Source organism: Aulostomus chinensis, chromosome 15, assembly GCF_037954235.1.
Source record: "Aulostomus chinensis isolate RoL2024-O1b breed Wild chromosome 15, RoL_Achi_v1.0, whole genome shotgun sequence".
NCBI lineage: Eukaryota > Metazoa > Chordata > Actinopteri > Syngnathiformes > Aulostomidae > Aulostomus > Aulostomus chinensis.
The window spans coordinates 5,812,934-5,839,148 of NC_141334.1; the positions used below are offsets into that span (position 1 = coordinate 5,812,934).

The 26,215-nt window shown below is 42.6% G+C and overlaps 1 protein-coding gene and 1 long non-coding RNA gene across 4 annotated transcripts in view; one reads left to right on the top strand and one right to left on the bottom strand.

Annotated features, from left to right (window-relative positions):
* Window positions 1-200: 200 nt before the first annotated feature.
* jade2 (jade family PHD finger 2) overlaps window positions 201-26,215 on the bottom strand; it is a 160,524-nt gene continuing 134,509 nt past the window's right edge. The window contains exons 12-14 of one of the 3 annotated variants that reach the window (XM_086226382.1): window positions 17,913-18,044; window positions 8,302-8,447; window positions 201-7,129 (exon numbers count right to left, since the gene is read on the bottom strand). In XM_086226382.1, coding sequence (XP_086082508.1) covers window positions 6,332-7,129; window positions 8,302-8,447; window positions 17,913-18,044 — 1,076 coding nt within the window. In that variant the 3' untranslated portion in view covers window positions 201-6,331. Of the gene's footprint in view, window positions 7,130-8,301; window positions 8,448-17,912; window positions 18,048-26,215 lie in introns of all 3 variants that reach the window. The other 2 variants (XM_086226381.1, XM_086226383.1) reach the window with 2 other exon arrangements.
* LOC147248438 (uncharacterized) lies at window positions 10,170-13,847 on the top strand. Its single transcript, XR_015119474.1, has 3 exons — window positions 10,170-10,217; window positions 11,882-11,980; window positions 13,739-13,847. It is a non-coding gene; the product is annotated as an uncharacterized LOC147248438 (long non-coding RNA).

Genomic DNA, 26,215 nt, shown 5'->3' on the forward strand with positions numbered 1-26,215 from the left:
TGTGGCGGACGCTTTTTAAATTGTTAGAGTAGAGAATTTATTATTAAAAAAGTAGATGACTTGATGCTGGAAATTAGCTAGTTAAAGCCAAAATTACATCAATATATATATATATATATATATATATATATATATATATATATATATATATATATATATATATATATATATATATATATATATATATATATATATGTGAATACTGTTAAATATCCCAGTTCCCGGGGTGTCGAGTGTGAGGTGCAACATCCCCGGTTTCTGTTCCACAGAGAACCTCATCCGCCATATTCATCGAGTGTTTAATGTCTGCGACCGGCTGTCTTTTCAAAACTGACACTGCTTCATTAATATCGCTAGTCTTCTGTGCAAACCTCCCAGGTTCAAACTGGCTGATGTGTATCTGAATGATCTTGGTACACCAGTTAGCTTCCCTGTAAGACCACAAATGAATGAGAAGGGGTCGTCTGATTCAAATCATGGCACTTCTTTGATTCCGTCAGTTCAGCTTTAACTGGGTGAAAGAGCTTGTTTGTGCCTCCACAGCAGCGTTGCCAGTGAGAAGTGTTTGTATGACTAAACCTCTGATCTGTGCAGTGTGTCTGTGTTGTGGATGTTGAGACCCTGAAGCCACAACTTTGTTGTAACAGAGAGGAGAGCTTAACGCCAGTAAAAACTGAGGAAGCAGATAATGAGTCAGCTTTCTGGTTTGATATCAGCCACAACTGCCAGCTAAAGCGTTACAAACGGGAAACAAAAAACAGCTTGCAAAGGATCTTTCAAAACATGGAAAATGAAAATGTCTCTTGTAGTAGTAGTAGTAGTAGTAGTAGTAGTTGACAGTACTGTACATTATTGTAAATGTGTATAATCTCCAGTGGTAGTGAGGAGGGGGGTCTGAGTGGCTGCTGCAGGACAATAAAGCAAGGACCAGCTCATGAACAGGAAGCACTCCATAGCCAAGAGTAAAAGTTCCTTGTCTTTTTGGTCAGGAATTCCAAGAATTCCTGAAAATAAAAGCCAAACAACATCTGCAGCAAGCTGCATTATGGCCTTTGTTACAGATAAAACAGCTGCTGCCACTTGAACTGACTATTACCACTAACCGAACACTCACGCTGTGGCGAAAACCACAGCTTGAGAGAGGAGCTGTGGCACTGAAATGAAATCAATCACCACTGAAGAATGGGAAGGATCGGCCGGTCCTGGCTCCACTGACGTGACGACAGCCTCAAACCACTTTCCTACTGGATGAAGGAGCAACCACAGAGAAAGACAGACATCCTATGAACAGCATCCGAGTGCCCTTCTGGTTCCACAAAACCGCCTCAGTGCAATAATCATGTGGAATTTTCATTCACCAGCTGCAGAATCTGGAATTGAGATCATATTTTCTGTTTTAGGCAAACAAATACTTTAGTTGCACAAATATCTTGTGTAGCTTGGTGGTCCTGCTAACACCTGAGGAAGTTCTGAGGAATCCAGCCCGGCTAGTGCAGTGACGCCTTTTGCTAGGAGTTTAACAACAGTGTCAGTGTAGAACATGGATGGAAGGCAAAGTTCCAATTATCTAGTTGGAGTGTCATTTGGAACGCAGCTCTCCAGTGGTCGTGTGTCTGGTGGCTCCACCAGCTGGTGTCTCCGGTGCATTCATACCAGACGCCGCCGGAGAAGCGGCACATGCCAGCCTACACGCTACAATATCTTGCCGCAGATATTCCACCATGCCTTCTGACACCGATGCTTCGCTCGGGAGGCAAAAAATATCACCGGACCGGGTAAACATTCCCACAGATTGAATCCTTCAAAGAAAAAGAAAGATGTGTAATCTGGATGTTCTATGTAGATATCTGAGCTGCAAAATTCATCGCAGCACATTCAGGCTGTGAGCCAACACCCCCTCCAGCGTACCACACAAAGAACAAAGATGCTTTTACTTGTATTCTATTGGATATTGATTGAAAAAAAAAAAAGGAAAAGAAAAAAGAACCTGCAGTCAACAGTATCTACGAAGCGGAAGGATAGGGCATTGAAGCCACACTGTAAATATAGAATAATAACCAGATGTGTTAACTAAGAGGCTGCACAGTATCCAGGTGAAAAAGAATAAAACAACAGCTGAGAATCTCAGTTGCCTTCCACCACAGATATAAATGGAGGAGTTGTTATTATTATTTTTTGCCAGCACTGTGCAGCCTTAACAATTGCTACGACATGTTAAGGCCGTAAATGTGAGGCCTTGTCTAACATCACTGTCTACAAACGCCAGGCTACTCTGAACACTGAATATTGAAACCAAGATTACATTTTTCTGTAACACATGAAGGGTTACAACTGCCCAGAGGAGGATTAGTGAATGTTTACACCACATCCTCGCTCTTCAAAACATTGTCGCTGTATGTTTCGTTACGGTCAGTTTGCATGGGTGTGTGTGTGTGTGAGTGTGTGTGTGTGGTTGTAATAGCAGTAGCCAACGTAGACGTCCAGAATCCTCCAGCATTTATAAATTCAGCAACAGCTTTCCACATCTCAATACAATAATTCTGAAGAAGGGCTTTCGAGACTTTTCAGGGTGGACAAGAGACGACGATCTCTCGTGGAGGACCAAGAATACGACTCTTCTACGATGGCTACGACTGAAGGACCGAGGAGACACTCCAGCATCCCCAGTAATAATACTCTCTTCCTGTGAGAGGGCATTTCACTCTGAGTAAGCATCCTGGTGCAGTCAGGACAACATATACATACAAAATTAGTCATCTTGTACATCATAACCCTGTTATACCAGCTCTAGTGTGTGTGTGTGTGTGTGTGTGTGTGTGTTTGTGTGTGTTCAGTTCAGCAGCATTTGGCTTTTTCTGAAGGAGATAACTATGTGTGTGTTTGCCTGTTACTGCCGCAACAGATTCGGTTATTTTTTTCCCTCCGATGTGAAGGTCTGGTAGAATCCAGTTTGTTGAAGCTGGTGTAGTTGAATAAATATGCCACACTGGATCACACCAGGTTCTGGATTAAACTGAGCTGATATCCTTGTCTAACATTCTTAAACTTGACGAACAAATACAGAGCAGTGTGTGTGTGTGTGTGTGTGTGTGTGTAGATTCTAGGTGAATATGCTGCCTTGATACACAGATCTGTTCTTTGGCGTGGTCACTTCAGAAGACAGGTTAGACGCTGTCCAAACAGAGAAAAACACAGGAAGTAGGTTGCACCTCCATGTAAGTGTGTGTTCATCAGGGTCAAGCAGCCCTTAACATCACTTTTGACGCTTCATTTCACCCCAATTCGGGTCCAGATGGCTGGAGTCTGCGAGAAAGTCGAAAGAATAAAAGTCCCGTCTTGTCCACCAAGATAATATTATCTGATGCAAAGTTGAAATGAACATTTATTGGTAGAGACTATCGAACCCAGTGCTGATGATCATATGGTCGTACTGAGAGAAGGAGCATGCTCAGTAGTAGTCGTGTAGGCTTTCAAATAAAGAAGTCTCTAGACATACACATCACTATATATATGTATATATAAGTATATATCTATATATACATATATATGTATTTATTTGAAAAGTTCCTTTGCAAAAACAGATAAGAGCCAATCTTTACATGTTCAATATTCATTATTTATCCATTGCTTTTATCTGTTATGCAAATAAACTCTTCATTTATATATGATATAAAATGTATATATACATATATGTTTATGTATATATATATATATATATATACGCATCTACGTCTTGTGTCGCTTTTTCCATAAATCTTTTAACCTTTTAATCCTCCTTTTTTTTAAACATTTTTTTAAAAGTTTTTTTAAACCCCTGAGAAGACCACAGACTGCCTTAAGTACAAAATACAACTCTCTGAGAGAACAACATAAAGTCTCAAATTTACAAACCACTCAATTCAAGAAGGTAGGAGCGCAGGCCTCTGAAGCGGATCATTACATCGTCATCATTCATCGAACACAAGGAGCGTTTGCTCCAGAGCCCTCATTTACAAGAATTTAGCCACGTCACGCTTCGCTCGCAGCCATGTTTGTGTCTGCTCATCTGAACACAACATTGAGCATCTTGCTACACCGGTGTCATCGGTAATAAAAAGGGAAATTTCTGTGGCCTGAAAGAGACACTGAGCAGAGCAGAAATAATTTAAAGGAGTTGAGCTACCGATGTTGATTTATAGCACAGGTAATGTGCTTAAAATAAAAAACAAAACAAAACAAAGAACCTAAAAAAAAAATCTCAGAATTTTTTTTCCAGTTTGATCTCACCTCTTCTCCTCCAGCGTCAGGAGAGATACACAGGGAATCTAATCTGCTTAAGTATGGGCTAAAATTTATGCTTATCTTTACACAAGATCTTCCATAATAGGTAGAGAAGTTAGTTTAAATGTTAGCATTCCAATGTAGAACGTGAGCACTATGACTGCACATTTACAGCAGTGTAATGGTACTGGCTGGCTGGCTGTGTCAAAGTGTCTTATTTGTGTCACAGGCAAGCTGAGATTGTTTTTAATAGCATGTAACCTCATTGAAGGAGTCCTATTCCTTTAAGTTTTATTTCCCAATGACTGTACAGCTGTTGTATTTGTGTTTGTGTGTGTGTGTGTGTGTGTGTGTGTGTGTGTGGGGGGGGGGGGGGGGTTCTGTTTTTGGACATTTTTGTTTGCCTGCATCACAAATAATTTATTTTGAAAGTCCCGAATGAATATTTAGCTGGATTCAATGTGGGTGACTTATTTCAATTTGATAGAAGTTGTAGCTTGCCGCTCAGTTTCTACCCAAACCAACAAGAAAATAGGACCCAGACTAAAAAAATACCAGAATTTCCCTTCAAGTCATTCAACTGGACTGACTGCAGACGGGGTAGCAGGCTGGATGAACTACAGAAGGATGACATGTTAGCGGCGCTAACCCTGCTCACTTCTGCAGGCAGCAACATGGCGCTGACAGTGTGACCTGGCCAAACTCCTCTCAGTGGCTCTGGACTGCAGCGATCTCGTCACTGGGGGCTGAGAACAACGGGCAGCTCTTTGCGCAGATGGCGAGCTGCGGCTCTGCTTTGCTAGCGACTGCAGAAACTTGGTTGATTAACGGCAAATGCTGCATTTACATCCTTATTTCAGGCACAATTGTTAAGGTGACAAGGAGCCCAATTCTGGCTACAGTTTTGTAACCAATGCAGTGGGTTTTCCTTTCAGTTTGATTGTTACAAATCAGATTGAGAAACAGCTGATTGAACTACTTGTTGATTGTTTGGTTGATTGATAAGGTTGGGGGGTGGGGTGGGGGGTGGGGTTTGAAGGGGAGGCAGGGCCACAGGGCGAGCGACAGAAGGCACAGAGTTTCGATGATTTTTCTCCAAAGATTCTGGGGAAAACAAAAAGCCCAAAAAAACAAAAAAAAAAACAAAAAAAACTTAACTAAGAATAAGGAAGAATTTGAAACATTTGAAAACAGTCGGATCGAATATTTCAAAAACGTCAAAAAGGGATTCCCGTATGTGTGCGTGTGTGTGTGTGTGTGCGTGTGTGTTGGTATCCGTGACAATCAGAATGAGCAGTAGGGTTGGGGGCCGTCATTTCAAAAACTGGAAAAAAGCTGGCAATGTGTTTTCTTTTCGACTGTGGAGATCAATTTGAAGGCTTTCATGTATATTTTACAACCATGATGAGAGGTGACCCCAACCCTGGATGAGCATGTATTATACATAAGTGCTTATGTTACAGCTCCAATAGTTTGTGCTTTTCAAGGCAGAATACATGTTGTCCCGTGTCACCCTCTGTACATATACAAACCAACTCTGGTGTGAAATCGTCTTTTCACTGAACATACTGAAGAAAACAAGGACTCATTGGATGCATCTCAGGTCACACGGACCGGGAGTGAAGCAGACCCTGAAACCAGCTTGAATAATAATAATAAGAATAATTATAATAATAATGCCCCAAAGTTTGTTCCCTAGTCTGGCTGATAACACAGACATGAGGCCAGAACTTCAACGCCAAGAAAACAAAATCTGAAATACAAAACAAAAACAGACTAAAGGTTATGTTCATTTCCTATTCGCTGAATGTATCGTAAGCTAACAACAAACTATGATCCGGTGGAGAAGCTTTACTGTACGACAGGCAAACAGCTACATTCAAATTCCTCCAGAAAAGCAAAGCAGGTAAGAGCTGAAGAGAATTTCCACGGGTAAACGTGACGGCGCTTTGGTCAAACAAAGCCCTCCGCTCGTGTTTTGTAACTTGTCTACTGGGCACAGATGGAGAAACAATTAGCCAGACGAAGACGCGGCTTGGATAACTGCGTACGTGTGTGTCAGTCTCGGTTTCTAGGATGCCAGCACGCTCCTTCTCAGCAGGTCCTCGTTCCCAGAATGCAACTGCGACAAACGCAATTTGCGTCCGCTAGAGCGTGTGTCCAAGTCGCTCTGCTCACCATCAGAGTAGTACCCATCAGTCTCAGCAGCATCCAGCAGGGATGTGTCCTTCGCTGTCAGGGGCAGGTCCATGGTCTCAGAACCAGCGATGCCGCTGCTGTTGCCCCTCCCTCTGGATTTACCCTGGCGGGGCAGTCGGAGCCGTGATGCCCCACTACGAAGGATTGCCCCCGCGTCACCGACAGTCACCCCAGGGCTGGACGCTGGAGATGGGGACGAGCTTGCAGTAAATCCTCCAGATCCTGCTCTTGATGCAATACCATTTCCTGCGTGGCTGCTGTCCCACGGGCCGGGTTCCTCCGAGATGTGACAAGAATCCATCTTGGAGATGGGCGGCTGTGGCGCCGGGTCCCTGTGCAGGTCAGAGCTCCTGGTCTGGTGGTGATGAAGGTGGTGGTAGTGGACCTTGGTGGAGCTTCGGGATCGTTCTCCTTTGCGTCCCACGTGACTGGGCTTCTCCTCTTCCACACTTACCCAGAGGCTCTTTGCAGTGGAAGGGCTGCTAGCGGTAGACGCGGCTGCGGCGGACAATGGCGTCTGGGGTGGCGTGGGTGCGGTGGATTGCTGGTGTCCACGAGCGCGGGGCTTGTAGCTCCCTCTTGATTTGCGGCCCAACTGGGGCGTTTTCCAAGTGGACTCCATTGAGTTTTCCATCATGAGATTTAGCAGGTTCTCCTCGCCTTGTAGGAGCTGCGTGAGGACAAGAGAAGTGGCAAGGAGATTATCAGACACACAAGTGAGGAGCGAGGGAAACAACTGACTAGTTAGTTGGGTTAACATCTCACATTCTAGACTCTGTGTGTGTGAATAAAAGTTACGTAACATGTTTTATAATGTGACCTTTTACTGATGGACACTGATTCTTAGTTGCATCAGGCCAGTGTAACTTGGCTGCTGTAGGTTTGTTTGACAGAAGTGAGCAACTACTTGAGGCCCTTTTAAAAGCTCCGTGTCTACTTGTCTAACCCTCTCTCAAGGTTGTCAGGTTTTCAACTCTACATCTCATTGATTCAACAACCTTCCTGTTACTTTTTTGTTCCTTAACCCCAAACAATAGAGTTATATCATGCATTTTGGTTGGAGCCCCCTGCCAATCAATACACAAACAGAGTACATTCCTGCAGAGAACAGCAGGTCAGCCACAGTGCAGCCCCGCTCTGCCCATCAGCTCTTTTGTTGAAGTGGTCAACCCAGAGTGAGAAGGACGCACAGACCGGATTTATCCTCTAAGATTTAACCTCATAAAACCACTTCATAAATCACATCCTGCTCTATATCAGATTACAATCTCCTGTTATGCTGGTTGTGCTACTAATGTGAGAGGTCTTATGCCATTAGGCATTAATATTTGTTTTACCACTTAAGTGGCTATAATTTGTACAGCTTTACTTGTATTTTACTCACTTATTACTCTCACAGTATAACCCAAAGCAAAATCAATTAGACTGAGAAAACAACAGCAATTACATTTTGTACCATCAGGCACGCGTGTGTGTGTGTGTTTGTGTGTGTGTGTGTGCGTGTATTCCTCCCTGAAACACTGGGCAGTGAAGATGATACAATGGATTTTGAGAGAACATAAACAGCTGTCCCGCCTACATGTTTCTAGTCTTGCAGTCAACACTTTCATCTTGATGCGTGCCCTTTCCCCTCTAATCAGATTCCCCTCCTTGACTAAGAGGAACTTGTTGAACTTTGGATGTCCGTCTCAATCACATCTGTGGGCAGCAGTTACTTCTCTTGCTCCTGGCACCAGTTTGCTCACCACTGCCAAGACTTGCTGCATAATCAAAGCGTACCAGTCGTCATGACATGACTGTCAACTTTACACCTCCCCAGGCCTCCTGCTACCAAAGCCCTACCTGATCAGAGAGCAGGCTGCCGCTCTTGTCCCGATGCTGGGCCCCCAGAGCCCACTGACTGAGCATGTCATCAGCGGTGATCTGAACCGACTGGGCGAGCCAGCTGTCGAACAAAGAGTTGTCCAATGGGAAGGATTTTGACAAACCTAGGGAAGGGAAGACAGAGACAAAGCAGACAGGTTACAGCGCCGCATACGCGTAAGGAAAAAAAAAGAAAAAAAAAAGTATTGCAAAATGCTCTGAAAACGAGGCGATGAAAGCAACAGCCAATTTAAAGAGTCAAAAAGTAAATGGCATAAATAGAGCAAGAGGCTTTTTAGCAGTGCAGCACAAGAGCGATGTGGCAAACGCAATATCCCATAATTGTGTTAAATACAAGGTTAGCTGCAGTTCACTGTCACTTCATTTTCAAATCAAACAGTAATACTTGGATTGTTATTTATAAAAACTGGCTCGTGTTCCTACAAGAACACATTGACGAGAGAGAGAGAGAAAATAAATCAACACATTCTCGTCCGCGCAGTAATATTGTTTTATGCAAATTTTTTGGTCTGTGACTGTTATTGCTCGAAAGATTCAGAAAACGTTATTGTCTGTCACATGGTGACAGAAAATATAAGCGTTCATTATAAATAAGAGCAGGTGTGCAAAATAGCACTGAAACAGACGTTGGAGGGAATGAGAGAGTTTCGCTACTGGTGCTCTCATTAAAGAAGATTTCTGCACTGACTGGTGAAATCATTTAGCTCCAGCACCTCTACCACCTCTAACAGATACACAGATAGATGAGAGGTGTTCCAAAAAAACTATCTCCTGGTTCCTGAATGCTCCAGCAAAGCTACTCAGTTGGAGCGATCTCACCAATATCATACGGTGCAGAATTAACTGTCGAAACAAAACGTTCTCAGTCTCAGAATTCATTTCACGGCATGATACGAACAGCACAGGAAGTCCATACAACAACCCGCTTGCCGAATTGTGATATGTGAAATTGTTTATGTTCATTATGCCGTCGTCTCCAGATGAGTGTCATAAAAATTGATATGGAATATCTCAAAAGTGATGATAATCTCTGATGTGGCACCTCTAAATGATGCTGTTTAATGTATTTAGATGTCCGCGCATCACAAACAGAGACGCAGACCTCGCCGGTGCTTTGTGAAACAACGGCACAATGACACCGACAGCAATAAGCTCCAAATCCAAACAGGCAGCTTTTGTAGCTTCGTCAATAATGAAGATATAAACCCATTTTACAGCAGAAATCCTGTTTCATGTCTCCTTGCGAACAGGACTCTCTCGCCACACACTCTGGTCTTAGTACAGGACTGTCACAGACCAGGACTGTGTTTTTGTGTGTGTGTGAGTGTGTGTTTTGACTAAGGCTTCAGACAAAGCTCCCTGATTTTAAGTATGTGAGTATGTGTGTGTGTGTGTATAATTAGGAGATTTTCATGGCTCATTTTCTATCATTGTGGGCTGTGAAAGTGCTGCCAAAGCACTGTGTGTCTGTCTGTGGCATTATAGTTTGTCTTACTCAGACACACATACACACACACACACACACACACACACACACACACACACACACACACACACACACACACACACACACACACAATGCAGTAAAAACAGTGACGCTTGAAGAGAACAGAGGGTGGGGGTGGTTTTCCTGTTCCCAAAAGAAGACAGTGCCAACATTTGGCTGGTTATTTTTTTTTGACCTTTGAATGCACTTTATTAAATACATCTTTGGCATCAAAGCCCATTTTTGAGCAGATACCTTTCTGAAATCCTCTCAAGTTTCCATATCCTTTTTTTGTAAGAAAAGTTTGCGTTGAGCTTTTTTTGGCCACAAGGGGGCAGCGGACAATGGTTGGCAGCGAAACACTGACCCATCGTCATCTTTTAAATTGGTATGATGAACTTTTTAGTAAAAGCTAAATTATTTCAGCAATAAAAGAACAACAATAGCACTCACTTGAAGTTGTGTTTCTGCCCAGAGAGAACAAGTAAGTCCAATATTCCTTCTGGTTTCTCTATCAAGGCCCAGAGAGAAATATTTGGCTCTTAGCTGCTAAAACTCCACGTTGTTCACCAGCTGGCTGCTAACTCTTAGCTTTTTATTGGCGAGCAGCAGGAGTACAGTGGGGTTTTTTTGGGGGCTATCTAAAAACAGCTGTCTGTACTGGCTGACTATGATGGTTTGAGACTCGACCAAAACCAGAAATTTTCAGCTGGACAGCTAAACGTGAAGCTGAAGAGATTAGTGGTAATTGTAAGTTCAAGAGCTAAAACTCATGCAACGTGTGTTTATTTACAAATGACAAAAACATTTTATATGAGTTGGAACCCTGTCGATAAAGTACTGAATCTGGTTTACCAGACAGACGGCATTCATGGAAAAGTGAGGTAACTCATTTATCAATTTTTGGCACCTTTTGTTTGTTTTTTTTAATACTCATCACCCCCCCCCCCCAAAAAATACAAACACAGAAAACGACAGAATTCTGACGACTGTTTTATGAACGACACTGTGTGACTTGACTTGTGTTTTTGTGTTATCTCACAAGATTTCCATTATCTAAAGTTAACAAGATAACTTGAGCCGTTATCAGGAGAGAATAAGCGTTGTCATCTCGACACAACAGGATAAATTCACCCGTTATCACGAGACGTTGAAGTAGTTACAAGTATGGCTTTCCTCAGCCTCTGGAGAGAAGAGTTGAACGAAATCATGTTTTTTTTTTTGTTCAGATTAAAGGTATCACAAGATGAAAAATGTTTGTGGGTGATGCTGCAGCACATGACTTTATGAGCAGCAAAATCAAGATGATTTGAAGCTCCAGGACTCTCGCATAACACACATAAATGTTAGCAAAGATGGAGGTGGCGTCAACAAAAGAACAACAACGGCGCATTATGAGGTGTACTGAGTGTGCGCAGAGTTATCCTGTGTGACTTCTTTCTCCTTGTCTCAAATGTGTTTCTGGTCTCCCTGTAAATCTTCAGTGCCTATAATGATCTGCCAAGTGAGACAGCAGGAGGTGCTGTTAGGGTTGCTTTAACACCAGCTACCCTCCACCTCCACACACACACACACACACACACACACACACACACACACACACACACACACACACACACACACACACACACACACATACACACACACGGCCGTTTCCATGACGCAGCATGCCTCTGCTGGAGTCGGGAGAGCAACGAGGGAGGGAATAGGTGACGGAGGGAAAAAAGAGACAGTGAAGAAGTGTGGAGAAGACAGGAGGGGGGTGAGAGAGGGGAGGAGTTCAGACAGAGGAAGGGAAGGTAAACATGCCCCTGTGTCATCTGCAGCTTTGCTCAATTCCTATCACATAATTTAATTCCTGATAGTATTTAATTTAACTTTTTGAGAAATAAAAAAGCCACATTGAGGCTCCAGTGGCTTTGTGAGAGCTAAATGCTAACGTCCAGTAACCTTAATTCACTGAGCTAAAATGCGAAAAATCAGCATTTGACAGAGCAATGTTTGTCTTTGCTGCTTCGAAAGCCTTCGCGACCGTCTGATGATTGTTCTCAGGTGCCAACCATCTCCCTGGACACGACACCAGATAACCGAGACTGAAGGAACTGGGGCACAGGCACGTGCGCTGGGCCATCTGATCACAAGTGCACATTTGTGAGTAGACGTGTGAACGCACTCAGGAAGCAGTTTGATCAATCAGACCAGACCTGGAGCACAGCATCCAGTCTTTGTGTGGTGTAAACACAAATATGACAAAAATGCGAAAAATTGAAAGGGTTTTGACAAATATTACAATTTTAATGTGATTTATTAGGATAAAGAAGTTGTCATTCTTGTGTCATTATTCACATCTTATTGAAAAAAACATATTGGAATGACAGCGGTGTGATTTTTGCAGGGATCTGTACCAAACAAAGACGTTACCTCAAAAGAGTAGAAGGGTGGCTGGCTTGGATTTGCCTGTAGAGCCACAATACTTCATTTGGAATGATACTGTGACACATTTTGCCTTTAGCAGGTTCTCTACCGCCTGTGATTTGGATATTGCATTACGACACATTGCGATTTTGATAAAATTCTCATATACTTCTTTGTCCTAGCAACAGGCTTCTGACATGTCAGCCGAGCCTCACTCAGCGGACCGTCTCTCCCTCTGTGTGCAATTGATTTAGAAGAACACCTCAACTTATTGGGAAATAAACTTATTTGGCATCGTCCCCAGAGCCAGACGAGACGATGGCTACCCTTCGCTCCTCTAACCCTTACACATGTATTCCAACAGGTCTGCCACTGGCTTCAACGTCAATCACATCTTTACTCAGAAGGGCCCGAGTTTGAAAATAAATGAAATATCCTTTAGGCTGTTCAGATGTGACTTTGTTTATTTCTAATTACTATATTTCATCTTTCGGTTCACGGAGCATTTGTTTGGGTCAGTGTTGCCATCTGTACACACACACCAAGTTTACTCACTGCAGGTGATTTGTTTACTTCCCTCATAGGAATCATTTCAACCAAAATGTGATTGCTGATGAATAAGCTTCCCTGGAACGTCCTTGAGTTTTGCCTCTCGTTCTCACAGCAGAGAAGCACAACAGCTGCTCAGGCAATCACCTCTGTGTTAAATGATCCGCTGAAATCAGTGACTGAATAAAGCTTTAGCAGGTACAGGTAGCTGCAGCTCAGAGAATCAGGCTACAATTCATGTCTAAAACAGCTAGTCGGGAAGGAAACTTTGCACCAGTGTTCCGACCTGTTCTTTTACTTATTTGATACTGTGCCATTGTAACTGTGCTTCTCCTTGTTGACTCACACAAGAGATCACAACACCGCATTTGCTGATTCATTTGATGGGTTCATTCTCTCTTAAAACAAAATACATGCGGTCAAAGACTGACTCCACAGCTGCAGAAACAACGACGACGCACCGCTTCCTACTTATCACTGCTGATTACCATCCGTCTGGAGCGAAAAACAATCGCGTCTAATGTAAAATCAATGCTAACACTTTACAATAACCATTAACCATGGTTAGCAAATGCTAAGTGTTGAATAGACACTGCTAAAGCATAATTAACCAGCTATTACTGTTCTTTGTGACCTTTATTGTAAAGTGGGGTACATGGACTAAGCCACATTTTACAATGACTCTTACCGACTCATCTTAATATGTTTTTGCACATTTTGAACGTGCCTTTTTTTCTTGTACACGGTGTAAATACTTAACCAGTTTCAATTATATTTTGTTTCTTCTTTTCGTGCATAATGTGTGATTTTTTTTTAAAAGCACTTTAAGATCATGCACATTAATTGAATTTCAAACAAGTGTACAATAAGTTTAAAGATTTCAAACATGTTACTTTACTCCCAACCAAAAATGACATGTTCAAATAACATTTCCTCTTTTGCCAGGGGGAGGGAGGAGATAGCGACCTGCACATCACCGGGGCCAGTGCAACCAGTCCGACACTGGACAGGTCGCCAGTCCATCACGGGGTGAACACATGGACAGAAATCATTCACGCTCACATTCACACCTTCGGGCACTTTTGAATCTCCGATTAACCTGACGAGCATGTTTTTGGTGAATAAGAGGACGGCGGAGCACCGGAGAGAACCCACACAGGCTCGGCATAACATGAAGACTCACCACAGAAAAACTCCAGCCGGCTGTTGGATTCAAAACCAGAAACTTCTTGTTGGATGCTTTCCAACACTTGTATATGTTCATATGATCTAAAGTTTCTAGATGAAACTAAATCTGTGCCTGAGGGTGTTGCCATTAAAATTTCAAAAACAATTTGCTTTTTCCAATTACGGCGGGCATATGGGCTCTGCTAATATACGGAGGGGATCGGGGACAGAGCATCAGAGAGGGAGTTATGGTAAATGTCTGCCTTCTTGATCCCAGAGAGAAGACAAAGCCCTGGGAGTCAGGACCAGACCAGACAGAGAACAGATGGCCTGACACACACACACACACACACACACACACACACACACACACACACACACACACACACTCACACACTCACACACACACACACACACACACACACACACACACACAAAAACACTGACAGTGAGATGTGAATGCATACGGCATGTAAAGACAAACACACGGATGACACACTGAGACAGGAACAGCATATCTATATAACAGACTGCCTACACCCACACACACCCACACACCCCCACATGAGCGAATGATACGGCTGCACCCAACAAAAGTGCACGATATAAACAGAAGGGCTTGTTTGTCACAAAATCACAATGTGAGTGATGATTTCCCCGCATCTATTCAACATCAAGCTGTAGTCCTTTTCTATCAGCAGTCATGTGGAAAGACAGAGGCAGAGAAGAACGGAAAGATAAACAGAAAGAGGGAGCGTTATAACTCGGGAGCCAGAGGGAGGGAAAAAGAGACAGATGCACGGTGAAAAACAGACAGAGAAGAGGGAAAACTGAAAGAGATAAATAGAAAAGGAGATCACATCAGAGCAGGAAGCGAGCGAGGCAGAGCCGAACTTCTCTCCTGTCTTCTGTGTTATCGGGCTCTTGTTTATTGATCATATTCACTTTGACAGGAAATCACTGTTGGCTCGACGACTCTCAGCTCTAGTTAAATAAGGAAATGAGGCAGAGATAGTCACCCTGTTTGTGTGGGTGAAAAGTACAAAACATCTCAGTAAGACTGTATCTCGAGTATGCTATAAAATAAAATGCAAATGGAATGCTGGGTTCTCAAGGTTTGTCCTGATATGATTTAACGTGATGAATTTAGTTGACTATTTAAAAAAACAACAACAACAACAACACCACGTATTTATGGTTCCTGTCAGCAAGAGGATCTCAACACACGGAAACTCCATGAAGTGCTGCAGGGGGGACGTGATTGGTCTGCCAAGCTGGCAGTTTGCAGCGCCATGACTTCCCTCGACCAAAAACAAGTGGGATTTTTACACTGTAATTTGGATCATTGTCAAAAATAAACTCTGAAGGAAACAAAAGTTAAAGAGATGATGCCTTCTGCTCAGTGAGATCACTTTCACTAATGACTTTTGGGGCATAAATTTAAGTTCTAGGAGCACAAAGCTAATGTTAAGCCAACAATGGCACCGCTGCTAACTTCACGCTTTTTGTCATTTTGACAGTTAATGTCCACCGAATCCTAAAAACCTACTTTTTAAGACATATTAATACCTCAACAATGACGTGAGTGTGGTATTTACTGATTAAACATGATGTTAAATAATTTCCCACAGACCTTATTTCAGCTATTTAACCTATTTAAGTAAACTATAATCCAAAAAATCCCATTGACTTTGAGACGACAAACCAGATGTTAAACAACGCTACATTTTTTTGGGGGGGGGGGGGGGTTTAAGACTCGATCCCGCATCTCAGTTAGAATCTCTGAGTTGTTTGTGGATTTGCGTCTTTTAGAACATAAGGGAGCCGCTGGCACACTAACCAGAAACTTCAGGGGCAGAGAGAAGTGCAGAATAATGGGCGAAATTATGTTCAACAGAGAGGTTTTTGAGACGTGTTAAATGAACTTGTAATCATCCCCTCAATACTGCTATCAAAATGAGCTTGTTCTACAGCACAGACGTCTATGAAACGTGTCCAACCTTTCCAACATTTAACTTAAACGTCTGGTCCTCTTTTGAATTGCAAATCACAACAATGATGCCTATTAGGAGGTTTAACTATATTGGAAGTGAAAATGAAAGTCAACAAACCTGCTATTTTGCTTTCAAAAGTGTGTTTAAACAGTGCAGTAATTTAAAGTTGCAGCTGCAAACAGTGTTCTAAAGTCTGATGGATGAACGCGGATAATCGAGTAAATGTTTAGTTTGGGTTGCGTTCTGCACTAGCATGGTGAAATGAAGTCTGTTATTTACAGTTTTTTTTTTTGCTGCCGTTGCAAACCCTGGAAGTGTACCGAACGCATCAGGGTACAGCAGACGCCATCACCGTGACGACGAATGCAATGACAGACCGGACATTTTTAGGGTTTGATGACTAAATGCTGAGTAAAAGCATGGATCCTAGTGGTGATCACATATCCTTGATGCTGTTTCCTGCAGTTCCCAGGGGTTTCATGAGCAGCAACACAGCAGAGAAGTCTGACAAATGGTGGGGAATTTTCCTCTGACGATCAATGGAGTTAATATTATAAGATTATAGTCACTACGAATGTTATCCATCTTGTACTGTAGGTGAACGTCTTCTCCTAATACACATAAAAACTCAGATAAAAGGATAAATGATATTAGAGAGCACAATTAGTCACCAGAACTCATTTTCATTTAGACTCCCTGATATGAATCATGTTCCTTAATTGTCAGTGCAGCAGCCCACGGCGTTTTACTGAATGTCACTGCAGGAATATTCATAACTTATTAAATCTGGATACATATTAACAAGGATTATGTAAAGACAGAAGTCCTCCCACTTGACGTCCCATTTTATTGAGGATATTCACAGTGGAGAGGCTTGTTTTTAGAGGAAGGACCCCGTCACGTCACTGCTTGAGTATTTCTTTGTACGAAACAACTTTGCACGACTTTCTCACACAATAAGAAAAATCTTAAACCAGGGACACACGCACTCAAAGCAAAACTCCCAATTTCATATTTTGATTGCAAAAAAATTTTGCATTTTATTTTCAAGTTTCCCTAAACGCACAAACATTTATTCGATCTTTGCACTCTAAATCCTATCAAACTCCTGCCTGTCATCCTTTCAGAATGGGTTTGGATGGTTATGTAACTTTAGAACGATTTTTTTCCTCCCCAAAATAAAAGCCTGAGGGATTGAACCTGAAAGGAAAGGAAACACAGCGTTTGATCCTGACAGCGTGCTCTGGTTCTGCCACGACCAACAGCACCAGCACTCATCAAACTGTCACAGCTCTACTGTCCCATGAAGCGGCTGCATGTAAAAAAAAAAAACAAAAAAAAAACCCAGGATGTATTCAGGATGTCAGGAAATGTGATTTTAAAGGAGCTGGAGAAACATCAGACTGCGCCAACTCTCAACACAGGCCCATCTACCTAAATGAATACAGATGGAGAGGTAAATGGATGGACATGAACAGATGGATGGATGTTCAGCTTCCAGTCTGAAACTTGCACAGTTCTGACTGCAGAGATTTTGATGTCCGCACCTGATTTAAATCATCAGTCAACACATTTCTACATCCATTAACATGAACCTGGATAACTTCCTGAAAAACCAAAACCTTTCAGCCACAAAAAAATAGTTACCGGCGGACTTTTCCGGGCCAAACTTGTCGCCTCTGCTCAGTGGAACAAGAAAAAATAAACCACTCTTTGAGCTTAGCTATGGACGAACTCTCTAAGATTTCTATTTTTGTAAGTTATTCAATTTAGCCAAAATGAAAAGATAAACGTCTTTAAATAAATTATTGATGCAAGAAATGTGCTGCTGCCTTTTGTCAGCAGGATCTTTCCCATACGCTCGCGCGCGCGCGCGCACACACACACACACACACACACACACACACACACACACACACACACACACACACACACACACACACACACACACACAGTACCTAGCTCTTTAAGCAGGGAGTCGCTCTCTGACTTCCATCTCTCCTTTTTCTTCTCAGGACTACTCTTCCTTCTCTCCTTCCCTTTCTCCTTCACTCCACTCTGCTTCCTCTTTTCCCCCTTCTGGCTTTTCTCTGCTGGGAGACAGAAGACGGGCTCAGGGTTATGGGTTCGGCTTCATATTAAATCAATTAAATCAAGCTTGATTTAGTCTGGGAAACTGGTAGTTAAGTTAGTATGACACAATTAATTCAGACAGAGAAATGAAAAATATGCATTCTAAAAAAAAGCTGAATGAAGAGGGTATCTTTTTATAAAATAACCTACAAAACCTGCAGAAGTTGTTTTAATAGCTGCACATCAGTAACAAATTGCTTGGTGACTTCTATCGACACTCAACCACCCACACCCCCACCCACACCCACACACCCACCCACAAACACAGCATATAACATGTAATAGAACCCTGCCGAGTACATCCCTGCAGTGAACTGTCCTCTCACTCCAGGAGACCTCACCTGCCTTCTCCAGCTGAGAGAGTGGCAGGTAATACACACACACACACACACACACACACACACACACACGCACACACACATGCACCCACACACACACATGCACCCACACACACAATGTTTTCTTGACCTTAATCAAGTCATTTTTTTTGCCTGTACAAAACTTCACACTGTGTCCCATTTACAACTTTGCGTTTTTTTACAGCTCCAACCCAAACTACAGAGTTCTCCTTCAGTTGACCAAGAATTCTTTTCCAACAGCGAATGTCTTTTCAAGAGGATGTTGTCAGCGAATAACACTGAATAAAGTTATTTGAACTACAAAGTGGCACTGACAGTCGCTCACAGCGCGATACTGTTGAATCAGGGATTTTACACACCCGAAAGGTAAGCAGACAAATAAAATATTTCCAATTTAAGTGCACTGGTTTGAAAGTCGAGGGGGGGGGGGGCATGGCTCAGAGGTAGAGTGGCCGTCTAACAACCGAAGGGTCGCTGGTTCAATCCTCACTTCACCCGGTGACCATGTCCAAGTGTCCTTGAGCAAAATACTGAGCCCCTAATTGCTCCTGAAACAGATTGGCGACCCGTCCAGGGTGAACCCCGCCTCGAACCCAATAACAGCTGGGATAGGCGATAGGCTCCACCCCCCCCCTCCCCCGCGACCCTTAATGGATAAGAAGTATAGAAAATGGACGGATTGATGGTTTGAAAGTCATCCCCATCAAATAAAAGCTTGGCAACTCATATCATTATCTCTTAAAGCTACGTCAGACAGCCACACACACATCAAATACACATGCGACTGTGGATACATGGCCTCCAAATCAGTTATCAGTCAGGTAAGTAAACAATTCAGGTGCTGGTCAGCCTGTACATTCTTCCAGAGGAGGTCAGGGCCATAACAAGATATTCCAAATGGAGGCTGAAATGTTGATCACTTAAACAACAACTGCTTTAAGATTCAAATTGTCAGGCGAACACTTTTAACAGTCGATATCCAACATTCAAAATTATTTTTAGTTTCTGAGAATTGTTCTATTGAGGTGAAGTCCAATAAATCACTGCTCAACTCAGCATTTAACAGATACACACCAACACTTGAAGACTTAACACATAACTGTGCAAACACACGTAAGGAAGTGATGCAGACACATGCAGCCACACTCCACTGATCCTCGCATACACAGTCTTTCTCTCTCTCTCTCTCTCTCTCGCTCATTCTCGAACATGCACAGCCCTTATTGTTGGCATGTCTTGTTGTAACAGGCTCCTGCTGTTTGCACAAACAGAGTCCTGCCTGCATGGCTCACTAACTCTACTGCTGCTGTGGATCATGTTCATGTGTGTGTGGGGGTACATTAGTGCAGCAGGTGGCACCTGCAGGTTCATTTGAGCTATCCTGGGGGCTTTTAAAAGTGGAATGTATTTGATTCTTTACGTGTGTGTGTGTGTGTGTGTCTGTGTGTGTGTGTCTCATCACTGTTGAGTGAAATTCACGATCAGATACCCATCTAAAGTTCATCATTCACTGTCTTTGTCCAGGATGTAATTCTACATATTTGGGCGAGTGCCTGGTTCAATCCACAGCTTCTCCACAGACCGAGTCAAAGTGTCGTTGAGCAAGATACTGAACCCAGAAATGCTCCTGATGCCGTCGCTGACAATGTTTGAATGTGAGTGTGTGTGTGTTTGTGTGTTTTAAAAACAGTGACTGGTCAGTAGACTAGAAAAGCAATTAACCATTGACTATTTTTTTTTCTTGATGTTATTATTCATTTAAAAAACTGTCTGCATTTAAAATGTGAGTGTGTGCGCTTACAGGCACTGGATTAAATACATCCATTGTGCGTAAACATCAATAAAAAAAAAAAATCCCCACCACAGAAATGTTTTAAGGGCTTCATTGGTTCCATGCTAATCTCGGCCCATCCTGTTGCAGCGAGTAAAGCTTTAGGAACAACACAAAGAAACAAAAAGAAAAAGAATAACTCGTCCACCGTAGGTGTTTGGTCACAGTAATCAGAATGAGGGCTAGCTTGCCGTTACAGGCTGCTGATCTGTCAAAGTGCTGTTTGCACTTTTCGGCGTCGTCTCAGTATCAGAAGCAACAGAGAAAAAGTAGCTTCAGCTGGCGTGATAACAGTGATCCGCCACTGCAGCTGTTACGTCCCGAGGGCTCGCAGATGCAGTCACACATGGAAGTTAAAGTCTGTGTATCTAAGAGGCAAACACTTGAGTTCCAGTCTCTCAGGTGAAAATGTCTTTCCCCTTTTAGAATAATGTGGGTGATTTTAGAGATAAAGAAATACTACCTAGTTTCTCTGTTGTGAGACTCGTGTTGTCTACATGGTCCCAAATGTTTTCAAAAATTTTCTAATCTTAAATTGTTATGTGATGTTTCTTGATTTCCTGTCAGTGATGCCGTATCCCTGTTCAGTTATTTTTAGTGTGTAAAACGCTAGCATGCCGAGGTTTCGTCAGCCAACATTAGCCGAGGCTATTTAATTAGAATAAAATGACCGGTTCGAGCCCCGGCTCCATCACAGGATCTTTCTGTGTGGAGTCTGCATGTTCTCCCTGTTCCTGTGTGGGTTCTCTCTGGTACTCCAGCTTCCTCCCACAGTCCAAAGACATCAAGAGGGGACGAGGCTGATTGATACTCTAAATTGACTGTAGGTGTGACTGTGAGTGTGAATGGTTGTCTGTCTCTATGTGTTGGCCCTGTGATGGACTGGAGACCTGTCCAGGGTGAACCCCGCCTCTCGCCCGAAAGCTGCTGGGATAGCCCCCCCCACAACCCTGAACAGACTAAGCAGTAGAACATGGATGGACGGACTTCATTCTTGAACATGATTTCTCTCATCCTCGCTAGTTTAAGAAGTCTAACTCCATCTTGTTATTGTTTTGACTGAGGTTCTTCGAGCAGCTGAGGTTACACACTGTGCCTTTAAGTAAAAGCTACCTATGTGTAGCGCCTCTGTTGTGTGCAGTATATAGATTTTGAAGTGTGTGTTGGTCGATGCAGCTCATGTCCACACTTAGGCCTCCTTCCAAACATGTGTATGTGTGCATGAGGCTGTCAGCGCCAGCAGTGGGCTGTCCTCATGCTCGCCTTAGCATGTAGGAGCAGGACATGCATGAGTGAAGCCCAGAGACACCACAGGAGATTTCACACTGTGACGACTGTGTGTGTGTGTGTCCACCAAGAGCAACCCAGTGCAGAGATGATGAGAAAGTACAGTTCAGTATGAGTACAGAAGTGTCCTGCATTTCTGTTTGCCATTATGCACATGATCCTAAATCAATTTCAGGTTCTCAGTTAGGTGGTAGGTCTTCTTTCCTTTTTATATTTGTTGTGCTTTTAAGCAAAATATCTTCAATTGTTTTATAGTAAAATACAACTTATGAATGTTTCTTATGGGGACATGTCAAAGTGGAAAAACATGGTAATCTCTTGCTCTAGGGGTAGATCTCAAAAACAAAGGGTCTTCCATGAGGCTTTTTTCCTGCATTATCAGTTCCTGGTTCAGTTCAGGTGACAAGGCTCATTACACAGCACGACTCCTCAGCTGTTATTGCCTTCTCAATTATATCACTAGGCAATTAACAATTACAGTCAGTTTACAGTATAAAATACTACTGAAATATCATCGCCTCAGAATATCATTAAACTCCGGGGTGAAACGTCCCACGTCCTGACATGGGCTGACATACGCACCTGAATCCTGGGCCCACATCACGAGTTCGGGGCTCACAGAAGGAACTGAACAAAATCCTTTATGTTAGGGTTAACACTTTTTCATCACTGCAAAAAAATTTGGAGTTTTTGTTGATCTTAAACAGGTTCAGCTGTGAGAGAGGTTTTTTTTTTTTTTTAATCATATCTGACATCTCTCCACTTGCTGTTTTGTCTGAAAACACACACACACACAAAAAAACACAACAGACCCTCTAAATTTTTGCGGATGTCCGCTGTCAATTCTGAGAGTTTGACAGACCTCGAGTTCCTCGCAACTGCTGCTAACATAGAACTGGAGAGTTGTTCTAGAGATGAGCTAAAGCCACATTAGCATTACATTCATTAAAAGCAAAACCCAAAAGGTGCCAAAAATGAACTTGATGGATCCGAAGTGACTAATAAATAAATATCGTAGTGAGGCAATTAACAGTGTCCGCGTATGATGATACAATATATAAATTGGACCGTAATGTGATGATTTTGGCCTAAACATAGAAAAATAATATTTATATTCAGTATTCATACTCTACATAATTGCAACAAAACATAAAATCCCTGCCTGAATGTTTTCGGTAAGTGGGCTTCAACAGAAGGAGAAGGAGAGTGGAGCAAATACACACTGGATCCAAGTATAACGTGACCGTACTTTAACATAGGACAGCTAAAACTGTAGAATTAGTGGGAAAGTTTTGTACGTCTGTATGAAAAAGAGAGCAGGTACATCTAGCAGACATTTCTCCCCCTTTTTCCAATTTATTTTATGGCAGTTACTGAAACTGAAGAGGCCATTAGCGGCAGGGAATCTTTGAAGGAACTCCCAGAGGAAACGCTTCTTTGCAGAACTCCTGAATTGTAATTTCTCTCCTTTTTTATGGTTTTGACAGAAGGACCATCTTATCTGATCTCCAAGGGACCAATTTTGTCAACATTTTCCTCCCCCCACCCCACCCCCACACCCACCACAACCACCACCCCCCACCCCTAATCTGATCGTGTTCTTTTGTAAGTTCCACAGCTTGGAAAAGAAGGAAAACCATGTCTTTGGGTTTTCAAGGACGCCTGCAGACTCAGCTTTCCCCCTGCAGGTTGTAATCTCAGCACAAAATCCAACTATCAGCAGTGGAAACCATTTTAAACACTTGGAAGCTTTTTTTTTTTTTTTTTGTCTTTACATTCTGCTGTTGCCTTTCGCTCCATCTCTGCAACATTATTCCTCCCTCCAAAAACCTCTTACCTTTCTTGTTTGGAAGCACCAGCGGATTCATCTCTTTGAAGTGATTAATTTCCTCTCTTTCTAGATGCACTGAACTGCAGCGTGAGGCTCTGTGTTGCTACTGTGTCCTATTTTTTACCTGAGCTCATTAGTGTAATGTGACAAGTTTTTTTTTCTCCCCCTCTCTCCCCTACTGTCTTTTCCTCCCTCTCTCTCCCCTTTCTTCTGTCCTTTCACACATACTTTCCCCTCCTTTCTCTCTCTTCCGTTTCTCTTCTCCACCTCTCTGACTCTCATCCTATTACCTTCTTGTCCCTTCTCATCCCCTCCTTCCTCCGTCTTCCTCATCATCTCACACACACACACACACACACACACACACACACACACACACACACACACACACACACACACACACAAACACACACACACACTTGCTGAGAGCAGATCAGAGAGGCCAACACTAACCGCTGTCAGCTTGTCACAGTTTGCTTTGAGCCAGAATTTAAATGTGGTGCACTTCCTGCATAATAATATTGTGTGTGTTTGTGTGCGTGCTTTCGAGCAAAAGTCTTAGCAACAGAGACCAGAACTGGACCTGTACAGTGTTCCTCGTGCTGCTGCCCCGGACCGAAATATATCATTAACTATTAAACGAATCGCTAGAACATTTTGTGCTGACATTCACGGCGCCCAAAGGATCCATCCTTGTGACATTGGTGATCACCTGACGTTTCCTCCAGTATTAGGCTGGCATGTGTTTTTGAGTTTAATATCCCCCACGGACCCTCATGTTAAGGCCAAACTTTATGGTAGTAATAAACATGTTTACAGCCTGGAACAAAAAAATGGGTTTGGTCCCTAAACTTAATTTCCCCTTCGATGAGAACTGTACAGGGGAATTCAATAAAAGTCTCCTGTTTAAATTATATGAAAGGGATAGTTCACCCCCAAAATGTGGCTCCTGACCAATGAGGGAAGGGTCAAGACTGATAAGACTCATTCAGGATTCCAGCATCCGTGAAGGAGACACTGTGTTTCTGTATCCAGAAGTCTGAAGTCATGCTTCCATTTCTTGTACAGTTGAGTTTTAAACATCTCTGATTAAAAAAAAAAGAAAAGAAAGGTGGTCCAGTTCATGTGTACGTGTGTTCCTCCTCTCCGGGGGTGAGTGGCCAGCAGCTAGTGCAACGGCACGGCCTTGATATTACTGAGAGGTAGGCGATTTCATTTACCTGAAAACCCTCCTAGGCTCTGACTCAAGTAAGTTGACCTTATCGACCACGCGAGCCGGGCTGGGTCACCAAACTCTGTTAAGGAACGGTACAAAAGAACCCGATGTGTGATGAATAGGAAACAGAGCGAAACGGCCCCTCTCGAGTTTCAATAAGATCCAACTAGGTGTGAATTTTCCAAAGTGAGAGCAGGTCTTCATCTCGTAAAGTCACTAACCATGGCTTCAGCAATCTGTTATTCTTCCTCTTGATGATGTTTCTCATTACTACAGTTCTCATGCACACTGACATCTAAAGCACCCCTGCCTGGTTAATTTATAGACTGGAACACTGAGCCAGATGCATTATGGTCCATTAGACATTTACTAGGTGTTAACAGACTGTCATCCCTGACGCTGCCGGAGTGAAATAATATCATGATATTCATTTTTATAAAGGGTGACTGGATGACACCCTCATTTCTCCACAGCTCTTAACCCTTTGAACCCCCGGGTAGCTTTATTCACAGGTTTTGTTTTTGTTTGGATGATTTAGGGTGACTCAGAAAAACCTACATCAATTCTTGGGCGACTTTAAGATTTATTCTTTATTATCATTATTATTAAAAAAAAAAGCGGAGCAGCGCCGCGCACCACTGAGGATTTTTGATTGACCCTCTCGCCTACTGTATACACATATGACAAGAAGATGAAGAAAAACACTGTAGCAACACCATAGAAGAAGAAGAAGATGCAGGGAAACAATTATTTCAAAATGGAGGAAGACGAGGTCGAACAAAAAGGAGATGCTCCTTCATCAAACAAATCGGTTGTGTGGACTTGTAAAAGACAAGGCAACGGTGATGCTCTTTGCTTTGAAAACACTAAATATTTGTCATATATTTTGTGTTTTCAAAGCAAAGAGCATTTTATTTGTACTGACAGCAATAACTTGAATGTCTGCATATTAAGGAAGAAAATACAGAATATTTGATTTTTGCATTTCTGATTTTCTTTCAACTTTATTTCGTATTGTGAGTATTTCGTATCGTTTGGTGAGCTGACTACTTTGTTGCATATTTATATATATAAATATATATAAATATAAATATATATATATCTATATATATCTATATATCTATCTATCTATCTATCTATCTATCTATCTATCTATCTATATCTATATCTATATATATATATATATATATATATATATATGTACACATATACATATACACGCACTGTTTAGCTTGTCTGTCTGTCTACATGCAGGACCACGGGGACACCGCCCATCTGCCTGTTCACCCTGCTGGTAACACGCTAGCCTTCACAAAGCATGACGAGAGCAGCCTCCAACATGACACACGGGCAGATAAACATGACAGACAGACGGGCGGCCTGGCAGACGGAGGGTGGAACATGACAGGTGAGAGACAGACAGGTGGACGGAGGTTAGTGGGTTTTTTGTTTCAGAAGGGTTCAAGAAGAAAAGTGTGTGTTTCTCATGTGGAAACCAGCCCGGAGGGAGACCAGTGGTGTTGACTATTGGATGTCAGAGCAGTTTTGACACCCGTGTAAAAATAAAACTGGCAAAACAGTTTAAAAATCACATACTTAAATGC